Raw genomic sequence first — 19462 nt, forward strand, 5'->3', positions numbered from 1 at the left:
ATTGTGCACATCCCATACCAAGTCACGTCGCCAATCGACCCAGCAGACGCGCCCACACGTCATCAACACCGTCGGCTGCTTCCGATCGGATTGCGCGCTGCATGTCTGCCCGTAATTGACTGCCGGCGACTTCAACTGCGTCCACAAGTTGCGACCATCGCCTCGTCTCGCCTCTTCAACCCTCGACCTCCCCCATCCTCAACCACACCGCGAACCGTCCCTACTAGTCCGCGCCCATCATGTCCGGCTTCGGCAGCACCGGCTTCGGCGGCTTCGGCTCGACCAATAACCAGCAAGCAACTGGATTTGGCGGCTTCGGAGCCAACAGCAACAGTAATACAAACACCACCAGTGCGGGTAAGTCGAAACTCTCTTCATTACAACATCTTTCCCTCTCCTTGCCCGATTGCCAGCCAACTAACCTCCGTGTGCTCAAGGCTTCGGCTCTGGCAACACTACCAACAATGCCTTCGGGTCCGCCAGTAATACCAATACTGGCGGTGGCTTGTTTGGCAACACGAACAGTGCTTTTGGCGGCACATCATCGGGTAGGTTGCGCTCGTTACTGTCAAAAGTGATTTGAAGCTTCAGCATAAGGGATCAGTACACTAATCATTTATTGTCTAGGCGGCTTCGGTTCCAACACAAACACGACTTTCGGTGCCGCTAAACCTGCCTTTGGCGCTGCCACCTCCACGGGAGGTGGTCTTTTCGGGTCTTCGAGCACTCCCAACAATAACACGACTGCAACGTCTTCTGGCTTTGGCGGCTTTGGTGCCAATGCGACTACGAATACCTCGTCCCCGTTCGGGGGCTCGGGTGGAGGCCTGTTCGGCGGCGCCAATAAGCCGGCTTTCGGCACCACGACGAATAACACTACCAGCGGCACGTCGCTGTTTGGTGGCAATACATCTAGTGGCTTCGGCGGTACCGCTGCCAGCAGCAGCGGCTTCGGCGCATCCATGAATCCTGGCATCGGGTCCAACATTGGTGATCCGCCTGGCACTGCGCTAACCCCTTTCCAAGCGCATCAGGAGAAGGAGACTACAGGAACTGGCAACCAGTCAAACTCATTCCAAAATATTCTTTTCCAGGAACCGTACAAAAAGTGGTCGTCTGAAGAGTTAAGGTTGGCCGACTACGCCCAAGGTCGTCGCCACGGCAATGCTAGTGGAACGGGGGCTTTTGGTGTCTCCAACTTTGGCAGCGGTGGGTTCGGCGCGACGAATCAACAGTCTTCGGGGTTCGGAACGGGCACGTCTACTAGTACTGGAGGTGGCCTGTTCGGCGGTGGAAACAATACCAGCACGACGCCGGCAGCAACCAGCGGCTTCGGCGGTGGCTCTACGGGAGGATTTGGTTCTGGTGGTGGTCTATTTGGTAACAACTCCAAACCCTCAACCGGAGGCTTGTTTGGCAGCGGAACCACAACTACTTCGCAGCCCGCTCAGTCGGGGGGACTTTTCGGTGCGAACTCCGGGGGTGGATTTGGTACCTCGGGCACAACTAGCGGGTTTGGCGCCAGCAACACTAACACCAACACCGGCGGAGGTCTTTTCGGCTCAAACAACAACACCAACGCAAACCAGAACAAGTCGACTGGCTTCAGCTTCGGAAACCCTGGGGCAACCACCAGTGGCTTCGGAAACAACACGAGCACCGGCTTTGGAGCGAACAACACGACCAACAATACCGGCTCCACCGGTGGGCTGTTCGGCAATGCTGGGCAGTCTACAGGTACAGGACTTTTTGGTAACAACCAGTCGCAGCCTCAGCAGCAGGGGACGGGCTCGGCTTTCGGAGGCGGAGGATTTGGCACGCAGGGCCAGCAGGCGGGCTCATCTTTGTTTGGAAACAACCAACAGAAGCCGGCAACAGGCGGTGGCCTTTTTGGAGGCGGGGCAACGTCGACAACCGGGGGAGGGCTGTTCGGAAGCGGTAATGCGTCGACCACCTCGTTTGGCGGAGCAAACACGAACACTTCTACCAACGGTGGCCTCTTTGGATCAAAGCCAGCAACTACCGGCGGCGGTCTCTTTGGATCCAACCCAACCGGCCAGGGGGCCAACACCGGCGGCGGCCTGTTCGGCGGCAGTCTGGGCGGAAACACGCAGCAGCAGCAACAAACTGGACAGTCATCTCTGTTTGGTGCTGGCCAAAACCAAACCAAGCCTGGTGGCCTGTTCGGCTCGTCTCAACCGGCGGGCGGTGGCTTGTTCGGCGGACAAAATAATCAATTGCAGGGTTCCTTGTTCGGAAACAACAATGCGCAACAGCAACAACCACAGAATTCGTTGCTTGGCAGTTCTCTTCTGGGCAATTCCCAAGGGCTCAATTCAGGCCCTCAGTCTCTTACGGCTAACATCAATGATGTGTCTGCGTATGGCTCGCCCTCCTTGTTTTCTAATCTCGGGGGCACGGAAACGCCCAATCCAGGCCCTCTCGCCACGCCGCTTTCAAGCAAGTCAAAACCCAGACGCAGCTCTATCCTGCCTATGTATAAGCTGAACCCGGCTTCAGCCGCTCGCTTCGTGACCCCTCAGAAGCGGGGTTTCGGTTTTTCGTACAGCACGTATGGAACTCCTGGAGGCAGTCCTTCAAGCGCAGCGAGCACGCCTGGAGGTGCTAGCCGGAGCTTGCTGGGATCCTCGAGTCTCAATCGAAGCTTGAGTAAGAGCGTGTCGACCAGCAACTTGAGGAGAAGCTTCAACGCCGAGGATAGCATTCTAGCACCCGGTGCTTTCTCGGCCAGTTCAGGACCTCGTTACTATGGACAGAACGGCAGTGTCAAAAAACTGATTATCAACAAGGACATGCGCAGTGATCTATTCTCCACGCCTACCAAGGACAAGCCTTCTTCTTCTGACCAACTCATCGGCTCTCGCAAGCTGTCAAAAAGAGTCAGCTTCGATACTAGTACGATGGATGCATCTGAAGGCGACGACAATGACAGTATCGTCACGTCAACCCCCAGAGGTGGGGCACTCACTCAAGACTCAACGCCCGCTAGCATCAATGTCAATGGAGCCAAATCTGGTGACTCGGATCAAAGCAAGGGAAAAGAGCTTGCCATTGTTCACGAGGAAGATGGGTCATCTCAAACACCCGAAGTCACCAAGGAGGGCTTCGACACGGCTCCTGGTGCTTACTGGATGAGTCCTACTAAAGAAGCTCTAGCTGCCATGAACAGAGTGCAGCGTCAACAAGTCACAGGTTTTACTGTTGGGAGAGATAATGTCGGCAGTGTGTGTTTCAAAGTCCCTGTGGACCTTACCAACATTGACCTGGACGAAATCTTTGGAGGAATTGTCATTTTGGAAACCCGCTCCGCAACCGTCTACCCCATTGCGGCCAAAAAACCACCCGTGGGCAAAGGTTTGAACGTGCCAGCGACCATTTCTCTCGAACAGTCGTGGCCCCGTGGCAGAGACAAGCGACCTAGCAATGATGCCAAGCGGTTTGCCAAGCATATTGAGCGGCTTAAGCGAATTGAGAACACGTCATTTGAAAGTTACGACGCCGACACTGGTATTTGGAAGTTCTCAGTTGAGCATTTCACCACGTACGGTCTAGATTACGACGAGGATGAAGACGAGCATGAGCAGGCTGGAGAAGAATTGTCTCATGACGACCTCTCTGTCAGCCGGTCTTCGCCGCCAGACTCTCACGATTCTGAGTCCAGCCCTCGGGAAGACGATACTTTCGACTTCCGTCGACACAAGCGGCGCGCCTTGCCCGGCGCATTCGATTATCAGGATGACGATTTTGGTGAGGGTGACGATGGTCACGTGGCACGACCTTCTGAGCCTATGTCTTTTTTAGGGGATAGCTTCGCGGGTTCGACGTCCAATGCACTGATTTTGTCGACGGAAGAGGAATCAACCGCCGACTTGGACAACGGATATGGCATGTCTGAGGATGAGGATACGGTGGGCACCCCCCTCAGACACCATCTTGCCGCGGAGCAAACAATTGATTCACCAGAAGGCGATGTTGCCGTACTAACAAGCGAAACACCTGGAGGCATTCTCCGGGCCAGGATGAGGGCAATGAGGGGTTCGGCTACCCCTATGAAACTTCAGGTTGCCGGCGGGGACGAATGGATGGACATGCTACAGCGATCTGTTAGCCCCCAGAAAAGAGACCGAGCCTTTCTACGGAGCGTGAACGAAGCTGCATTGCGTACCGCTGTTGAGGAACCTGTAACCGCAAGCCAGAAAGGCCGCATCGTGTCGGATGGGCGCGGGTTTGCGACGAGCATCGATTTGATGAACTCGCTATTTGAAAAGGCCAAGGCTCCGTCCACTCTTGTGCCTTCGAGAGGCTTTGTTCAGGTTGGTGAATACTTCATGGTCTAAGGGTTTCCCAAGCTCGTTTGCGCTATCCGGGCTTGGGGCCCGACTGGCTTTTCTGTATCTAAAATGAGATCTTTGACTAAGTGGAATATGATGTCTAGTGGCCCTATGAACGACAGACCAAATCATTTGTTGACCAGTCCGACATGAGCAGCGCCGACCGCTCGTTCTACTATTCGATGAGACCCAACTGGGGGCCTGATGGAACTTTGGTGTTTGCGTCAACTTGCACGTCCCTCAAGGGCGCTGTCGGGCAGAACAAGGCCGATAGCCTCATGATTACGAAAAACGTCATTCAAGCGCAAGGTCGAGAAATCCAGGTAGCAAAGTTTTCCAATGAGGTCGGTGATCCTTTCTAGATCAGGTTCTTAATACACGCTAGCTGACCTGCAATAAATAGGCTTCGGCGAAAACTCTCAAGAACCAGATTCAGATGACACAGATAGAACTTGCAGGGGGCATTCCAGAGCCAACATTGCAACCCGGTACAATCAAGTCCCTGTTCCACGACCAGGATGCTAGCAATCCTGCAAGCGTACACGAGAAGCTCGTTTGGGAGCTAGCTAGCATTCTTTTCGATGGAACGGCTACTGCTGAAGGTACTGCAGATGCTGAATCACGCAGAAGCAGCTTGTCCCGATTCTGGGCGGCGCTCGTTGACACTGCGTCGTCTCGGTCTGTAGCTCTTGCGAGGTCAGGCGAAGAGAAGGCCATTGCTGCACTATCTGGACATCGGATTCAAGATGCCTGCAAGTATCTTCTCGATGGTAAAAACTTCCGCCTTGCTACCTTGGTGTCATTGATCGGGAGTAATGATCAGTCAAAGAAGGACATGCGCGAGCAACTGAACGAATGGCAAGAAGCCAACTTTTTGTCTGAGTTCGCCGACCCTGTCCGGGCGATTTATGAACTGCTCAGCGGCAATCCTTGCGTTTGCGAAGGGAAAAAGGCAGTTCCCCTTGAAGACCGCATCGAGTCGTTTGTCGTCTCTGAGCGATTCGGCTTGGACTGGAAGCAGGCCTTCGGCCTTCGTCTGTGGTACTCCATTCCACGCGAGAGTGATCTTTCCGCCGCAGTTCTTATGTTTCAAGAGGATGTGAAACAGGATAGAGAGCAACGGCCACAGACATGGTATCTCGAGCAAGGGATTCCAGCACTTTGGCAGGATCAAGATCAGGACCGGCGTGAAGACCTCCTCTGGGGTCTTCTCAAGCTCTACGCGGACGAGCAAACGGACTTGGAGGCTGTATTGCGACCAGAAAACAGCCAGCTGTCCCCCTTAAATGTTCGTCTTAGTTGGCAACTTGGTCGCGCCTTACTCTCGACCAACAAGGTGTCCTACGGCCGTAATGCACTCGAAAAGGCCGATGCTTTGACCATATCTTTTGCCGACCAGCTTATCAATGAGGGCAGTTGGCTTGAGGCTATCTTTGTCCTGTTGCATCTCAGTCAACCCGAAAAGAGAGCCAAGGCCGTACAGGATAATCTGTGTCGCCATGCCGGTCTTTTAGGGCCAGTGACTGGAAGCAGTTTCACAACCCTCACTCAAACTCTAAAGGTCCCATCATCATGGATCTGGGAAGCTCAGGCTCTCTACATGCGGGCTGTGAAAAAGGATGCGGCAGCCGAGGTACAGTGTTTCCTCCGCGCAGGATCTTATTCTGAGGCTCATGAGGTCTTCGTACACAAGGTGGCGCCGTCTGCAGTCATCAGCCGCGACTACGACGAGTTGGCCGTTATTCTGTCCCGCTTTGAAGGCCATGAGGACGCCATTGCTGGCTGGACTCTGGGTGGAGAGGTTTATAAGGCATTCTTGGAGCTTGTAAGCCGTCGCAGGCAGCGACAGCAAGTTGCGTTGCCTGTTCTCGAAAAGTTGGTTGCCGGCCTGCCGGCCATGCGAGAGGATGCCGAAAGCACCAACACCACGAGCCTGGCGGCCATTTCTGAGATGGGATCAGCAGTAGCCAAGGTAATGGCCGAGACGTCAAGACAGGATCAGGTAAGATACGATCTATTCAAATACCTCGTCTTGGGAGAGACATATTTCACGATTGGCTAACACTTTGCTTCTTTGCAGGACGTCCCCCGGATGTTGGATCTTCCTCTTACAGAGGACGCTCACCTCAAGCATTCGCTGCACCTCAGCCTTTCTTACTATGAAGGATTAATGGCGGGAGCTAGGTAGCAGGTATGGACAGGTGATGCTCACGCACACGAGATTGAGATGGGCAGTGTGCCTTGTGGAGTTGGGCGTCGTGTTTCGACGGCGCGGGGGAAGGAAAGGGAAGCAATAATGTATTATGTACGTTGTAGGTGTAGCTGCATTCCGGTGTATCCAGAGTGCCACGTGTATTGCGAGTATGACAAGTGCACAACGCACGAGATTGGTTTTCACTGCTTATTTCGTACAACGGGCATGAATGAACTCTCTTGGATCAGCCTGTCTCTTATTCCCCTAGTAAATTGAAGGGTCGTTGGAACAATGTGTGCCTTAAGATGGATGGCATAGAACCCACCCTAACGCGGTCGTCCAATGGAGGGTGGAGTCGGACGTCTCAAACCGAGTTGTAACAGCCAGAAACCGAGCAAACTTATCCACAGGCCCGTACAGACGCGTTGAAAATATGTGCGACTCATCTTGAACAAGACGCACACATAAACCTGATAATAGACGCACAACCCCATGGCACAGCCTAAAAATTGGCCGGCTGGCCTTCAGTACCTTTCGGCACCGGCGCACTCTCGGCTCCTGAGTCAAACGCAGCGGCAGGTACTCGGCCAGAAAGTGACAAATGTGCCCGAAATACCGGCGCAGGCTACAGTGCTTCCCAGCCCTCTAGTCAAGATTACGCCCATTACAGACGACAGCCACCCTGCGAATGGCCAATGTGGGCTCTTTGCGGCTCGGCACCTCAAGCCAGGGACATTTATCATTCCGTATCTTGGGACCGTACATCCCGAGATGCCGTCCAAGTCGGATTATGACCTTTGGCTGGATCGGGAGGCGGAGATTGCCGTCGACGCGGACAAGGGTGGTAACGAGGCGCGGTTCATCAATGACTATCGTGGGGTTGCGGAGAGGCCCAACGCTGAATTCCGTGAAGTTTGGAGCCACAAGTTCCAGCAGCGGTGCATGGCTGTGTGGGTTCTTCCGGAAGGGAAGAATGGACGTGGCAAAGGCGGTATTGGAAAGTCAGAAGAGATCCTGGTTAGCTATGGGAAGGGGTTCTGGGGACACCGAAAGCCAGAGGATTCTGCGAGTTGAGGTTGGACCAGAGACTCGTTTAGATGTACAACTCTGGCTTGGTATGCCCAACAAAGGGGCCATTGCAAATGTGCCTACTCCGTAGCACAAAAGTAACCAGAAGGGTTTCCTGCAAGAGTAAACACGAACCGGACTAGCACAGAAAAGGAGCCGTCTGCACTCAAGCATTAAATTATTGCAACGTATTGGCTTGTCGATGGTGATTGCGATGTATCTCTGCTGTGGCAGCTTGCTTTTCTACGTAAAAATTTCCACACCCCAATTTTACCCTTGCGTTGCTTGCAATTAAGGCATATACTGTTTTCAGAGACCCCTAGCTCAACAACGGCTCTGAAAAAAATGCGATGGAATGAATAGGTAGTACCGCCAAAAGAACCAAAGCCATCTTCTGAGTCTGTAGTTTTGGGGGGGGGGGGGTAACGGTAAGGTTGGCCTTAACAGTACATTTCGTCGCACCACTGACTAGCGGCCGTGAGAAATGCTGCCATGCGTTTCTCAAATTCGGAATATGTCGGTGCCACATACCTCATCTTGCTACGAGACACCTGGTGAAAAACAAGAAACACATTACGCGAAATATCTGAAGTCACGAACGAAGCTTTCCTAAACAGTGCTAGAGCCTTAGGCATAAGGTGGAGGGCAAGGGGAAGCTCATGATGGCCCAAGCTCCTTCTGATCTGACGTCTGATGTGGGTACCTATTCCTCTGATGGTGCTGACATAATCGACGCAAACACCTGTCTCTGCCGGGCTTGTGGGGTGCCCTTTTGGTTTTCCCGAGCACCCCTAGAAAAAAATCTTCCAGTCAGGCCCCGTGTCCCGAACAAGCCCTGACGCTGGCCCCCCGGACCCCCAAGCTCGTGCTGACTGAGGACCAAAGGTCAAAAACTCCCGGTCCAGCGTATCCCCGGATCAATCAACGCCTTTCCAACCTCCATCGGCAGGCTGGTTCTTCCTATTCCGTCCACCAGATCGCCCTCTAAGGAGATCCATCACGAAAGCCGCGTCGGATTATTTTTGAAGAGAGCAGAGGTCAGTCAACCCAAATTTTGGTTCCCCAACCCCACGCGTTTTATTGCCCAAATATTTGCTGTGCGGCACTGCGCGATAGACGAAACCGTCGCAGATGTTGTCGTCGCAATGTTTCGACCGCGAATGGCATCGCATCGTTGATAAGATGGCCCAGACAATCCAGCTAAAGCTGAAGTTGCAGCATAGCTGGAGCTGGTTTTGTCGCGTGGTAGAGCATGGCGAAGTCCTCAAATCTTCGCCTTGGCAAAGGGGAAAAAAACCTGTACTAAGACAATTAGTTTTCCACAGATCTCTTGTTCAATTGAAGCCGCCTCGCCCTTGAGGACTCGCCACTTTGTTGTGCAACCGATTGCGACGCGTTTGTGCATGCGCGAACCAGAATCACCCTTTTGACGCGCCTTTCCATCGTCAGAAGTCCGCCCTGTCATTTGCTGTCACGATTCTCCTCGCCCAATTGAGCTCACCTTGCTATTACACAGCCGAGTCTGGACTTATTTCGTCGAAACACGCGGGCTACTTGTCCACGACCCCTCCCATAGATACCCACGCTTACATCCAGAGACGTGCTAGAATCCTCAAACCTAGCATAGCTCGAGCAAGGAGTTGCGCTGTCTCTCGCTGCACATCAACCACCCAAGGCGACCGACTTCGCACGTTCCATCTCAGCACGTACATCAGGCGTCATGAGTTCGACGCACGAAGGCGAGACTGAGGAGGAACGACTACAGGTCCAGGGTCTTCAAGAGGAAAGGCTGCAAGATGACAGAATGCAAGAAGACGGAATGCAAGAGGACCGCATACCAGAAGATAGGATGCAGGACGACAGAATACAGGATGAGCGGCTGCAAGGTTACCCGTCTCCCCAGATGCCAGAGGAGAGAATGCAGGATGACCGGATGCAAAGCTATCCGTCTCCCTCGGCCGAGGCTCAGGATAGCGGCCCTTACTATCACGCCGCCCCCCGGGACGACTCGCAACAAGAGCAGCCGCCACCGCCCACACCCCAGCAGCAGCCGTCCCACTCCGCTAGTGTCGAGGAGTTGCAGCTGGCTGCCCAGCTCGGCCAGGACCTCGCGGCAGAGCCCATGATGCACGTCACAGATCCTAGTATGAACGTCGAGGATCCCAATTTGCGCAGCATCATGCCTCACCCTGAGCAGCCTCAGCACCAACCTCCTCCTCGTCCCTACGTCCCTGAGGAGCCTCTGCCGGAGTCACTCCCCCAGCATGTACCCGTTCCTGTAACCATGGACCACCATCATCTTGCTCAGTCATATGCTCTCGGCGACAGCACTCCCCCTAGAAAGCGGTCCAAGGTGTCTCGTGCTTGCGATGAGTGCCGGAGGAAGAAGGTCAAGTGTGACGCTCAGTCGGATTCCGGAGATAACCCCTGTTCCAATTGCAAACGCTCTGGCATTCGCTGTATGTTCAGTCGTGTTCCCCAGAAGCGCGGCCCAAGCAAGGGGTAGGTTGCGACTGTCGTCCATGCTCCTTCATGGAACAGACTGGCTGACTGCAAGTGATCCAGATACATCAAGGAACTGGCCGACAGGATCAACAGCATCGAGGGCAAGTTGGAGATCCAAAGTGAGTCTTTGCCACCCGAGCCAATGGTAAACTGGACCTCCGAAGCAGCATCGCTTAACTTGACATCAGGTCCTGGCGAGGACGCCAGTCGGAAGCGGCCATTCTCAAGCATCTCCAGCGCGGACTTATCTACCCCGGCCCCGCAAAGGCAAACGGCGTGGGGCTCCGAGCATCGTCCTCTTCAACCCCTGACGACACCGTCTGACCGATACCAATCGTCTCCTTTCAATGCCAACGGCTTGGCTCCCCAGCCTATGCCAATCAAAAATGATATGCAACCGCGCCCCCCAGTCGCCCCGATGGATGGTCCTGTTGCGGATATGCCTGATATTGACCAGCCTCGCGATGTAGATGACGAGGTGTTCAACGGGTCAGTTTTCACTATCTAATCGTCCTAGCTCTTACATGCCATGAAACTAACCACAAGATCGCAGCTATCTCACCATGATCCAGCCCTACTTCCCATTCTTGCCAAGCAGCAAAGCGCTGATTCAAGAGTACTTGGCGCAATGTCCCGGCCTTCTTCGCGAAGCCTTCGTCGAAGCGCTTTCGGGAACGATCCATTCTTTTTCTTCTTTCCAATCTGGAACCCCTGGGGATGTCCGTCTAGCCCACACCTTACTTGTAGAATGGGAGGCGAGTGATTCTGCATCACGAACTGCAGCCGCGAACCTTGTCTTTCTTCAGACCCTTCTCCTCATGATTATTGAGGCAGACAACCGGCCTTTGGGCTCAATCGGCGCACCCAAGGAATCATTATTAGGCAGAGCAGTGGCGAGTGCCAATGCCCTGAAGCTGTACCAGGCCAAGGCGGAGCTGTCTGAGGCCGAACTTGGGCCGGATACGGAGAGTCAGCTTCGCGTCAGAATCTGGTGGTCACTGGTTTTGCTTGACCGGTGGAACGCTGTCGGTGCTGCAGTGCCCTCTTTGGTTCGAGACGAGAGCGTTGTTGTGTCACCTAGCCTCAAATTGGTCGTCGGGGAGGTTCAATATCTTCTGATCCGTGAGTTCGCCTAAAATCCTGGGTTGGCCCAGTGACGATTGGATGCTGACATCTGCAGGTGCCTCGAAGTTTCTGAGCCGTGCATCGGTCATGATCACCAATTTCCAAGAACCCCTGACCTCAACCTTTGCGGACCGAATGGTAGGCTCCTTCCTGGACGCCTGGGTGGAAGACTTTCGCGAAGATCTGCCATCCCATATTGAAGCAGGCTCATACCCTGTTGTTCATTTGGTATATTGGCATTGTCGCTTACTGGCTTACCTGCTCAACCCGTCCGCAAGGTCAACCGATGCTCTGTGGCCCTGCCAGGAGCTGATTAACCTCTTGATCGGCCATTCACAACTTATCACGCCTATGCATCACCACTTTACTGTCCTCGCGGTGTTGACACTGGTCGAGCTTGCAAAGGTGGACAAGACAAAAGAAGATGCCACAAGATTGCTCGGTGAATTCCGAGATTCTTCATTGCCGGCTTCCGTCTTTGACGGCCTGGTCCGGGACAAGATTGCCGATCACCTGCGTCCGTCCACAAGTGCCGCTGCAGCTTCAGCCCCATCGGCGATGGAGGCGGCTGCAAGCCAGGGTCTGCAACATTTAGCCGATCTGGCAACTCTTTCATCGGCGGCTGCGGAAAAGACGGAGGACACCCCCACGTACCGCACAGCGGCGAACTACGAAGAACTGGGCTTTGATCCCCGGGCACTTCTGCTTATTGGTTATCTGAATGTCGTCCGCGCAACTCAGCAGGCAACCTAGGAAAGTTCTCGTCTTGCGCAGAAGGAGCAGGAACACCCTGCCGATGGCCCGATCGACGATATGGATCCGAACGGCAGTGTTTTCTACTGGTACTACTAACCAAATACAGTAGCAGATGTTGTGTGAGCAAGCGAAAAGAGCGCGCGTGTAAGCACTGGCATGGCTCGGTTCAGCTGAGAAGCCCGTGCGAAAATTACCTGTACCGTCTGGGCGGATCGATATTTTGTATTAATATGAAGTGTAATGTACAACAGTTCTATGCAAGCCTCACCCTTGTGTGTGCATCCACTGTCCCTTGTACTTCATTCGTCTTGATGCCTCATCCCTTCACCGCAAGAGTGTTTTGTTAGATGGTACGCGGAGTAGCCATACCCCCTTCCCCCCATGTCCCCATGCCATCCATCCACATTTCGGCCATTGCTATGGCCCATGAGCTAGCTAGCTACCTACAAAGCCACCAAATCCCACCGACACCAGACCACACGTGGAGACAGGCAGAGAAACAGACCAACGTAGGTGTCCTCGGGCTGCTGGCCCGGACTGGAAAGCGGTCAATAATCGAGTTAGGAGGCAATCGCTGTGCCCCCGTGCTCCGTGCCCCGTGCTTTCTTTAGACGTGACCCCAAATGACACATGGAAATTTGTCCCCATGGCGCAATGACATTTGCCTGCTTCTCTAGCTCGCGCAGGATAAGGGCATGCCGTGTCGTCAGGTCAGGCCGTTTGAGGAAACAAGAGCGATACGGGATGGTATGCTGCTTTCAAGGCCCCTGGTTTCTCGTTCCCGAGTTTGCCGTCCGTTTATGGTGCACCCATGCACTGCGAGCGCTGACTTGCTCGCTTGTCCTCTCTCTCCCACGCAATAGCCGCGATTCAGACGCCCATGTACATTGCCATTGCCATCGTCGTCGTCGTCGTCGTTGTAGTGATCCGTAGTGACCTTGTTCAAACATGTCCCGAGTACCGGAGATCATCTACTCCAACGGGAGTTTTGTACAGCCCCCTCTCCCCACTCACTGTGTCGACTTGCCAGCCATCTATTGGATATCCACATGGGAAAAAAAACACCGAGAGCCGCCCCGGTGCTGACAAGACCTGGTGACACACCACGCAACCCTTCTCCATCGCCCACCCACCAGCGACACCACCACAGCCGCCGGCATCATGTACCATTTCGGCATCGTTTTCATGTTGTTTCTCACACCTCCGCTTTCTCACTTCGCCTGTGGGCATCTCCGGATCTCGGAGCACCAATGATCGGAATTCGCGGGCTCATCGGAGGTGGGTGGGTAACAGCATCAGTGCTGTCGGTGGGGTTCTAAAGAGGAGGATGAGGAGGAGGTCGGTTCCGAGTAGGAGGGTTCTGCACTAATGAACAGACAACTCAGACAGGGTAGCATTTAACCCACCCACCGTATTCCCTTTGGCACAGAGAACAGACTCACATCCGTACACACACACACACACACACACACACACACACACACACACACACACACACACACACACACACACACAAATACACACACGCGCCAAAAGACCAGTGGCAAGGCAACACAAGCCGGCGGATGATATGCAGGAACGTGCAGCACCAGGAGGGATCCACGAGAAGAGCCCTGGGTTCATGAGCCCTAGTTCATTCTGCCGTCTACGTTTTTGTAGCTGCATCTCCGCCCCCTTCCCCGGCCTGTGTTTAGCCTTGCCCTGCCTGCTTGATTGCTTGCCTGCTTGCTTCCCTGCCTGAGGCTAGCAGGCGGAGAAAAAAGCAGAAAGTACACCGCCGACAGCGCACGGTACAGCTCAGCAGGCAGGCAAGCAAGCCCTCGCCTAATACTCCCTAAGGGCAATGAATGGAATCCCGTGTAACTCAATCGCCGTTGCAAGACCATTTTATGTGATTGAGTGGGGCATGTCATCGAAGCTACGTAGCTTTGGTTTTATTAGATCGTTTTGCTTGCGCCCCTCACTCATCTCACCAGCAGTCGTCATCCAAGTCCAACCCTGTTCAAATAGCAATGTTTACGTAGATTGGGGGTTCATCGAGAAGTCAGACGCCTGCCGAACTAAGTGTTTGCTTGAAGTTCAAATGAGCCGGAAATGAGAGCGCTTCCTGCACCATGAATCAATATCGCGCTGCGCAACTTACATGATTACGGACTAATTTTTCCAACATGGGCGCTTGCGAGACAAGCAGATGTGTATATGCATGGACACAAATCGCATTCAACCCAGTCCTCTCTCTATATACCCTCAAGCTTCTCGAGGAGTCTATACAGCTTGAGCCTTCTATATACAGCTTGTGCATGTGCAGTGAGAGACACGTTATATCGTGAAAATGTGCGGGGTCCTACTGTGCCTTGCCCACTGGCACCCCAACTTCTGGGGCGTACGTACATAACTCGTCGTCGTCGGTAACCAGTCAACCGCGCCTCCAGCCTCACCCATATGCTCCCCGCATGCCTGACGCCAAGTCCAATAAAGATGATAAAAATAATAACGAAATGCAAGTCACTCTCTTTTGAGCCGCCCGCCCTTCTTTTTTCTTTTTCGACCCCATAACCAAGTGTATCGTAAGAAAGCCCCCCTCCCCCTTTCAAATAAAAAAAAATAAAAAAATGCTGCCAAGATGTCAAAATATCTGCGCCGACTCCTGAGATGGAGATCATGGTTGGGCATGCAGCCATGTCGTCCATCATATATCTTGTCCCGCCTATGCTGGAATTCCTTGCGCCTGTGCTTGCCGTCTAAAATCGATGAGCCGGATGTCGTTGGCGTACAAGCGTCGACATGTGCTCGTGTCAAAACGCCTCATTGCAATGTCCAAGAATCAGGGTTGAACTGCGGCAGACCGTCGGGGGACTCCTGATACGTGGCAATACCGTCGTTGAATTGCTGGCCCCAGAACGCCGGATCGTCGTCGAAGGTAAGGGAGCCACCTGCGATAGGGCCACCGTCGTCAAATGAGGAGGGTGCCGTCATAAATTTGTTGGTCGAAGACTTGACAAAGCTGTCATAGTCAATCGTGCTCAAGTCCGCCCCGGTAGCAAGGAAAGTCGCCGGGTGGATGAAGCTGTTGCTTCCGGTGCCAAAGCCGTCGTAGTCACTATCGCCAGCGATGAAGTTATCTTCCACCTCGGAGACTTCGCCAGATGTCGATGTTGTCGCTGCCAGTGTAGGAGCTGGCTCCGAGCCGGTCCCAAAATCGAAGATGCCATTGAAGCTGTGAGCGCCAGCCTGGCTATAACTTGAGGGTGCAAACTTGTCCGTCTTGTCAGCGAGATCGATATGGCTCCAATCCACTGATGCGGCGCTCAATCCCGCGCTAAAGATGGGCGCATCGTGGTCCGAGGACAGCCCAGAGCCACCAAACAAATCGAAGGAGGCATTGGGCACGTATGACGGATACTCAATTCCGGACAAGTCCAGCGGGGGGAGTTGGTTGTTGAGCTGCTGGAAGCTGGATGCGCCTCTCATGAGCGGGGACGCAGCCTCGGACTTGACGAGGCGCTGCTGGCGGGCGGGAGCGACCCGACCCGAGACAGGATCCTTGAGAGGGTTATCGGTTATGCGCTCGGGAGAATGGCTACCCAAGCTGCTGGCGCTATGCAGTGAGTTGACACGGCTTAGTTGATATGGTCCGCACTTCTGAGAGGCCTTGTTGTGCTTGTGGGCAGGCTTGTGGTGGCCGTGTTCGTCAAAAGTCAACATGCCATCAGAGTGAACTGTGTTCGCACGCCGCCTGCGAATGGGAGGCTTGGGTCGAGGAGCATTGGCGTCCTTGTCGGAGTCGGATTCGGGAACAGTGTCAAGGGCCGGTTCCTTCTTGTGGCTGCAAGTACAACGACCTCCATGGTTACAACAACAAGTCTCTGTGGGTGGGGGAGATGGGTATTAGAGGGGTCGTCTTCTTCGTCGTTGAGGGGCATTGTTGTCCCGGAATCGACTCACCTCGGTGGCCCTCGACGGTAGGCTGCAAGTGCGCGCACTTGCTTGTCTTTTCGCCGCAGTCGCACTTGACATGAGCTGAGCGCGACTTGCGCAACGAGCGACAATGTTGACACTGGGAGACGGGGCGGCCCTTCTTGTTGATGTGCTGAAGGGGACGATCTGCGGCAAGGCGGATGGTTAGCTGCGCCCTTCTACCAGGTCTCAAAAAAGTAGTGACAGGGCCAGTCAACGGCCGACCAACAAAAGTGACGTTTTTTGGAGAAGCGACCCCCGACGAAAGGCAAGGGAGCTAGACTGCACGGATGCAATTGAAAAGAATGACGACTCACCAGAGTGTTGGCAATTGCTTACACGGTGACCCCGAACGCAAGCCTCGCAGGCGTATTTCTCCCCATCGATGATCATGACGGGCAATGCAATGCAGCAAATGCGAAAGCGTTGGGAGGGAAGAAAAAAGCGATTCCAAGTTCCCCGCCGCAAGGAAATTTGGAAGGAGAGAGATCGAGACGATCGTTCGGCCGGCGTCAAAAGAAACGGTCGAGGGTATGGTAGGTCGGGTCGGCCTGGAAAGTGGGATTTTCTTGCCCTGGCGTGGAGCGGGAGCTCTTCGGTCTCGTTACAGAATGTTTGGCGTGGGCTGGGGGGCCGTGTTAGTCCCCCTGGTTGGGTGCGATGGCTAAAAGCAGGGCCGGCCGGTAGCGGAAGCTGGCGGGCCTCTGTTGTCCGTACTGTTGGTGGTGGTGGTGGGAGTGGCTAAGGGTGACCGGGGGAGGGCAACGGAGTGTGGTGGTGGGAGGAGTAACAACAGTGACGCCGAGCACAACCAGATGTGGAGGTCTATGAATAGGACATATCCGTGGGGTATGTCTGCTAAGAGATTTTCATAAAAGAAAAAGAGATGAAGAGGTGCAGCTGAAGCAGGGTAGGGTCGGCCAAAGTGCAGACCAATTGAGCGATGTCAACGCCCGGAAATTCCAACAGGTGGGTAACTTTAGTTGAGTGGAGGTGGATATTGGGTGGGGTTTTGGCTCGGCTGTCTTGTCGTGTCCTGCTTGACCCAGACGGACAAGAGAGAAAGAAAGAAGGAAAGAAAGAGGAAAGAAGGCACAGGATGGGGTGCGCCCTCCGTATTGAACAATGAAGACAGCGCAACGGAGCTTCACAGGCGGGAAGAAGAGCCGATGCAGGCCAACAGGGAGGGGTATGGGCACGACGTGCTAGGTAGGTGACGGTCGACAAACGGACTGGCAGGCAGGTAGGTAGGTGGCTATGGTTTTGGCTTCTTTTGGAACGTGGTTGCTTTGTACCGGTCGAGATGTGGAAAAGCACCTCGGGTAAGGGGATCGAGGTCAAGTAAAACCAAAGCAGAAATGTGCTTGGTTGTTGAGTAATGGCGGCAGCGAGACGAAGGTATCCGTAATCCGTGGCCTTTTGAGCGTACGAGGTACTCGGCTTGATCAGCTTTCGACTAAATGCGCCTCTCACTTCTTGTCCAGGATCAGAATGTATGTGGCCGGTGTGTGGCGGACCGTGGTTCACAACGAACGCCGTGCAGCGATAGCCGGGTTTGGCGCCTTCTCAGCTCTCCTCACCTGTGACTTGGGGGGGTTGCAGGGGAGGGATGGAGACTGAAGGAAAAACCCTGCCGGCCGGTCATGGACGGTAGAGGGTGGGAAGATCGGAGGGGTTGGCAGCGATGCAACGGGGTGGGGGTTTCTTTCTCTCCTGTTGCTGGCGCAGGTCTGCAGCGGAACGGCGTCCAAGTCTGTTTCTTTGGCTGTGGCTGTGTGGCCTGTAGCCGGTACGGGTAACCTGCAGTGTCAGGTAAGGTACGGGTGGGATTGCTTGTAGCGATTCGGATTCGGGCACTGGGGGATGAAGTATCCTGAGGGAGGACTAAGACGCAGGTGCTGCAAGAAAATGGAGACCCTGCAACCTCAACTGGGATTGGTAAACCGATGTGCCTTGGCCTTAGGGGCGGCGGCGGTTGGTCGGTCGTTTGGGCTTTCGGTGGTGAAGCCAGAAGGAGAAGGGCTCTAAGGAGCCTGAGGTCTGCCAAGGGCGGATTCAGGGTGAAATACCGGACTGGTTCCCTGAAGCTAACGCGAGGTGGCTGATGACACCTCGGGCGGCTTGGATGCACTCTGTGCAGAGTACCTTTGGCAGCTGAATGGCTGTGATTGGCCCGTATAATGAGGTCGTGGATGATGACTCGGTGCGGGTGTCGCAGTAATTATGACCCGTCGTTCAGTTTGACTTGCGTTGCGAGAAGCACCAGACGGACGACCAGGTGTCGCCAGGCGAGGAGAATACAGAGGATGATGTAACAAGCCTGTAGGTAAGGACGTTCTGTTATGGATGATGGCGACTACAGCCGCAATTGCAAGCGCGGTACAGAGTACAGTACTCTATCACTCGGGCCGAGCACGCCGCTTCGTGTTTGCGGCAGCGTGACTCTTGCCTGTGTCAATGGTATGCGGAGCGCAAGCTATGTCCTGCCTTGGCATCAAGGAGGGGAGCAATGCGTGGCTCCGGCCAAGAGCATGAGACAGATGAGAAGGGACGAGGAGAGGCAAAAGGAAGAAAGTAGAAGGAAGGTGGTGAGACGACGTGACGAGCGGACGTGGGATGCTATTTTAATGTTTGCGACAAAGTGAGAGCGGGTAAGAGGGAGAGGAAGAGGAGAGAGAGTGGGAAGGAGAGAGGGATGGATGCGAGACCAGACGCGACAACATGACGGCGGCGGCCTTGGTGCCGGAGAGCTGCTGAGCTTGCGGCTTGCTGATTGCTGGCTGCTGCTTCTCTTGCCGCCGCCGCTGCTGATGCTGGTGCTGGTGCTGGCGCTGGCGCCGGTGCTGGCGGCGCGTTGGCCCTGTCGGGTCTGATCTTCGTGGGCGGTTGATGGTGGGAGCACTTGAGGAGCTGACCGGGCCCAAGGAGAAAATAGCACGGGATGGCATGGCAATGGCCGGGCCATGCGATGAGACGCGACGCAGTGGGCGGGATGGATTGGGATGGATTGGGACGAGGATGGGGACGAGGATGGGGACGGGGATGGGATGAGATGGGTGGCCATGGCTCTCTATGCTTCTGAGTTCTGAGGGGGTGCATCATAGTCGAGGGTCCTGATTGGGGGTTGGCCGCAGGTGAGGGGGGACTGGGTGGGACGGTCTTGTAGTGTGGGTAGGAGAAGAGCCACGGGAGCTGGAGTTGGGTCGGTACGCTGGAACTGAGGCGAGGGACGTTGAGAGGGTGAGAAACACACCGGTTTAGACTGCCAGAGACAGTCCAGAGACATGGTACCAGGTACCATTACCTCCTACCTCTTGCCTGAATACTTTGCCAGGTATCACTGGCGACTGCTGGGCAAGGCGAGGGAAGACATGCGTCCGTCCCTGTCCGCATGTAAGCCTGCCTGCCTGCCTCGCACCTCACCTCACCTCACTTCCTGCCAGGTACGTGACGTTACCTTACGGTATGAATGAGACCGAGGAAATGAGCGCCCCGAAACATGCCG

General features: G+C 54.6%; 4 protein-coding genes across 4 annotated transcripts; 3 read left to right on the forward strand and 1 right to left on the reverse strand.

The window, feature by feature from the left end:
* Positions 1 to 239: 239 nt before the first annotated feature.
* EsH8_X_000291 (nuclear protein 96-domain-containing protein) lies at positions 240 to 6540 on the forward strand (the record flags this gene model as incomplete). The annotated part of the gene is made up of 6 exons (XM_083274379.1): positions 240 to 357; positions 438 to 548; positions 628 to 4334; positions 4457 to 4696; positions 4756 to 6354; positions 6433 to 6540. The coding sequence occupies 6 exons, from the start codon at positions 240 to 242 to the stop codon at positions 6538 to 6540; spliced, it is 5883 nt and encodes a 1960-aa protein (XP_083119771.1).
* Positions 6541 to 7038: 498 nt separating this feature from the next.
* EsH8_X_000292 (uncharacterized protein) lies at positions 7039 to 7620 on the forward strand (the record flags this gene model as incomplete). The annotated part of the gene is made up of 1 exon (XM_083274380.1): positions 7039 to 7620. One exon carries the CDS (start codon positions 7039 to 7041, stop codon positions 7618 to 7620), a length of 582 nt encoding a protein of 193 aa, XP_083119772.1.
* Positions 7621 to 9334: 1714 nt separating this feature from the next.
* Positions 9335 to 11997, forward strand: EsH8_X_000293 (uncharacterized protein; the record flags this gene model as incomplete). The annotated part of the gene is made up of 5 exons (XM_083274381.1): positions 9335 to 10116; positions 10180 to 10238; positions 10308 to 10608; positions 10673 to 11241; positions 11300 to 11997. 5 exons carry the CDS (start codon positions 9335 to 9337, stop codon positions 11995 to 11997), a joined length of 2409 nt encoding a protein of 802 aa, XP_083119773.1.
* Positions 11998 to 14805: 2808 nt separating this feature from the next.
* Positions 14806 to 16350, reverse strand: EsH8_X_000294 (copper fist DNA-binding domain-containing protein; the record flags this gene model as incomplete). Its single annotated transcript, XM_083274382.1, has 3 exons — positions 14806 to 15866; positions 15946 to 16104; positions 16275 to 16350. 3 exons carry the CDS (start codon positions 16348 to 16350, stop codon positions 14806 to 14808), a joined length of 1296 nt encoding a protein of 431 aa, XP_083119774.1.
* Between the last annotated feature and the right edge of the window lie 3112 nt (positions 16351 to 19462).

This window comes from Colletotrichum jinshuiense, chromosome 10 (assembly GCF_051148585.1).
Source record: "Colletotrichum jinshuiense chromosome 10, complete sequence".
Lineage (NCBI taxonomy): Eukaryota > Fungi > Ascomycota > Sordariomycetes > Glomerellales > Glomerellaceae > Colletotrichum > Colletotrichum jinshuiense.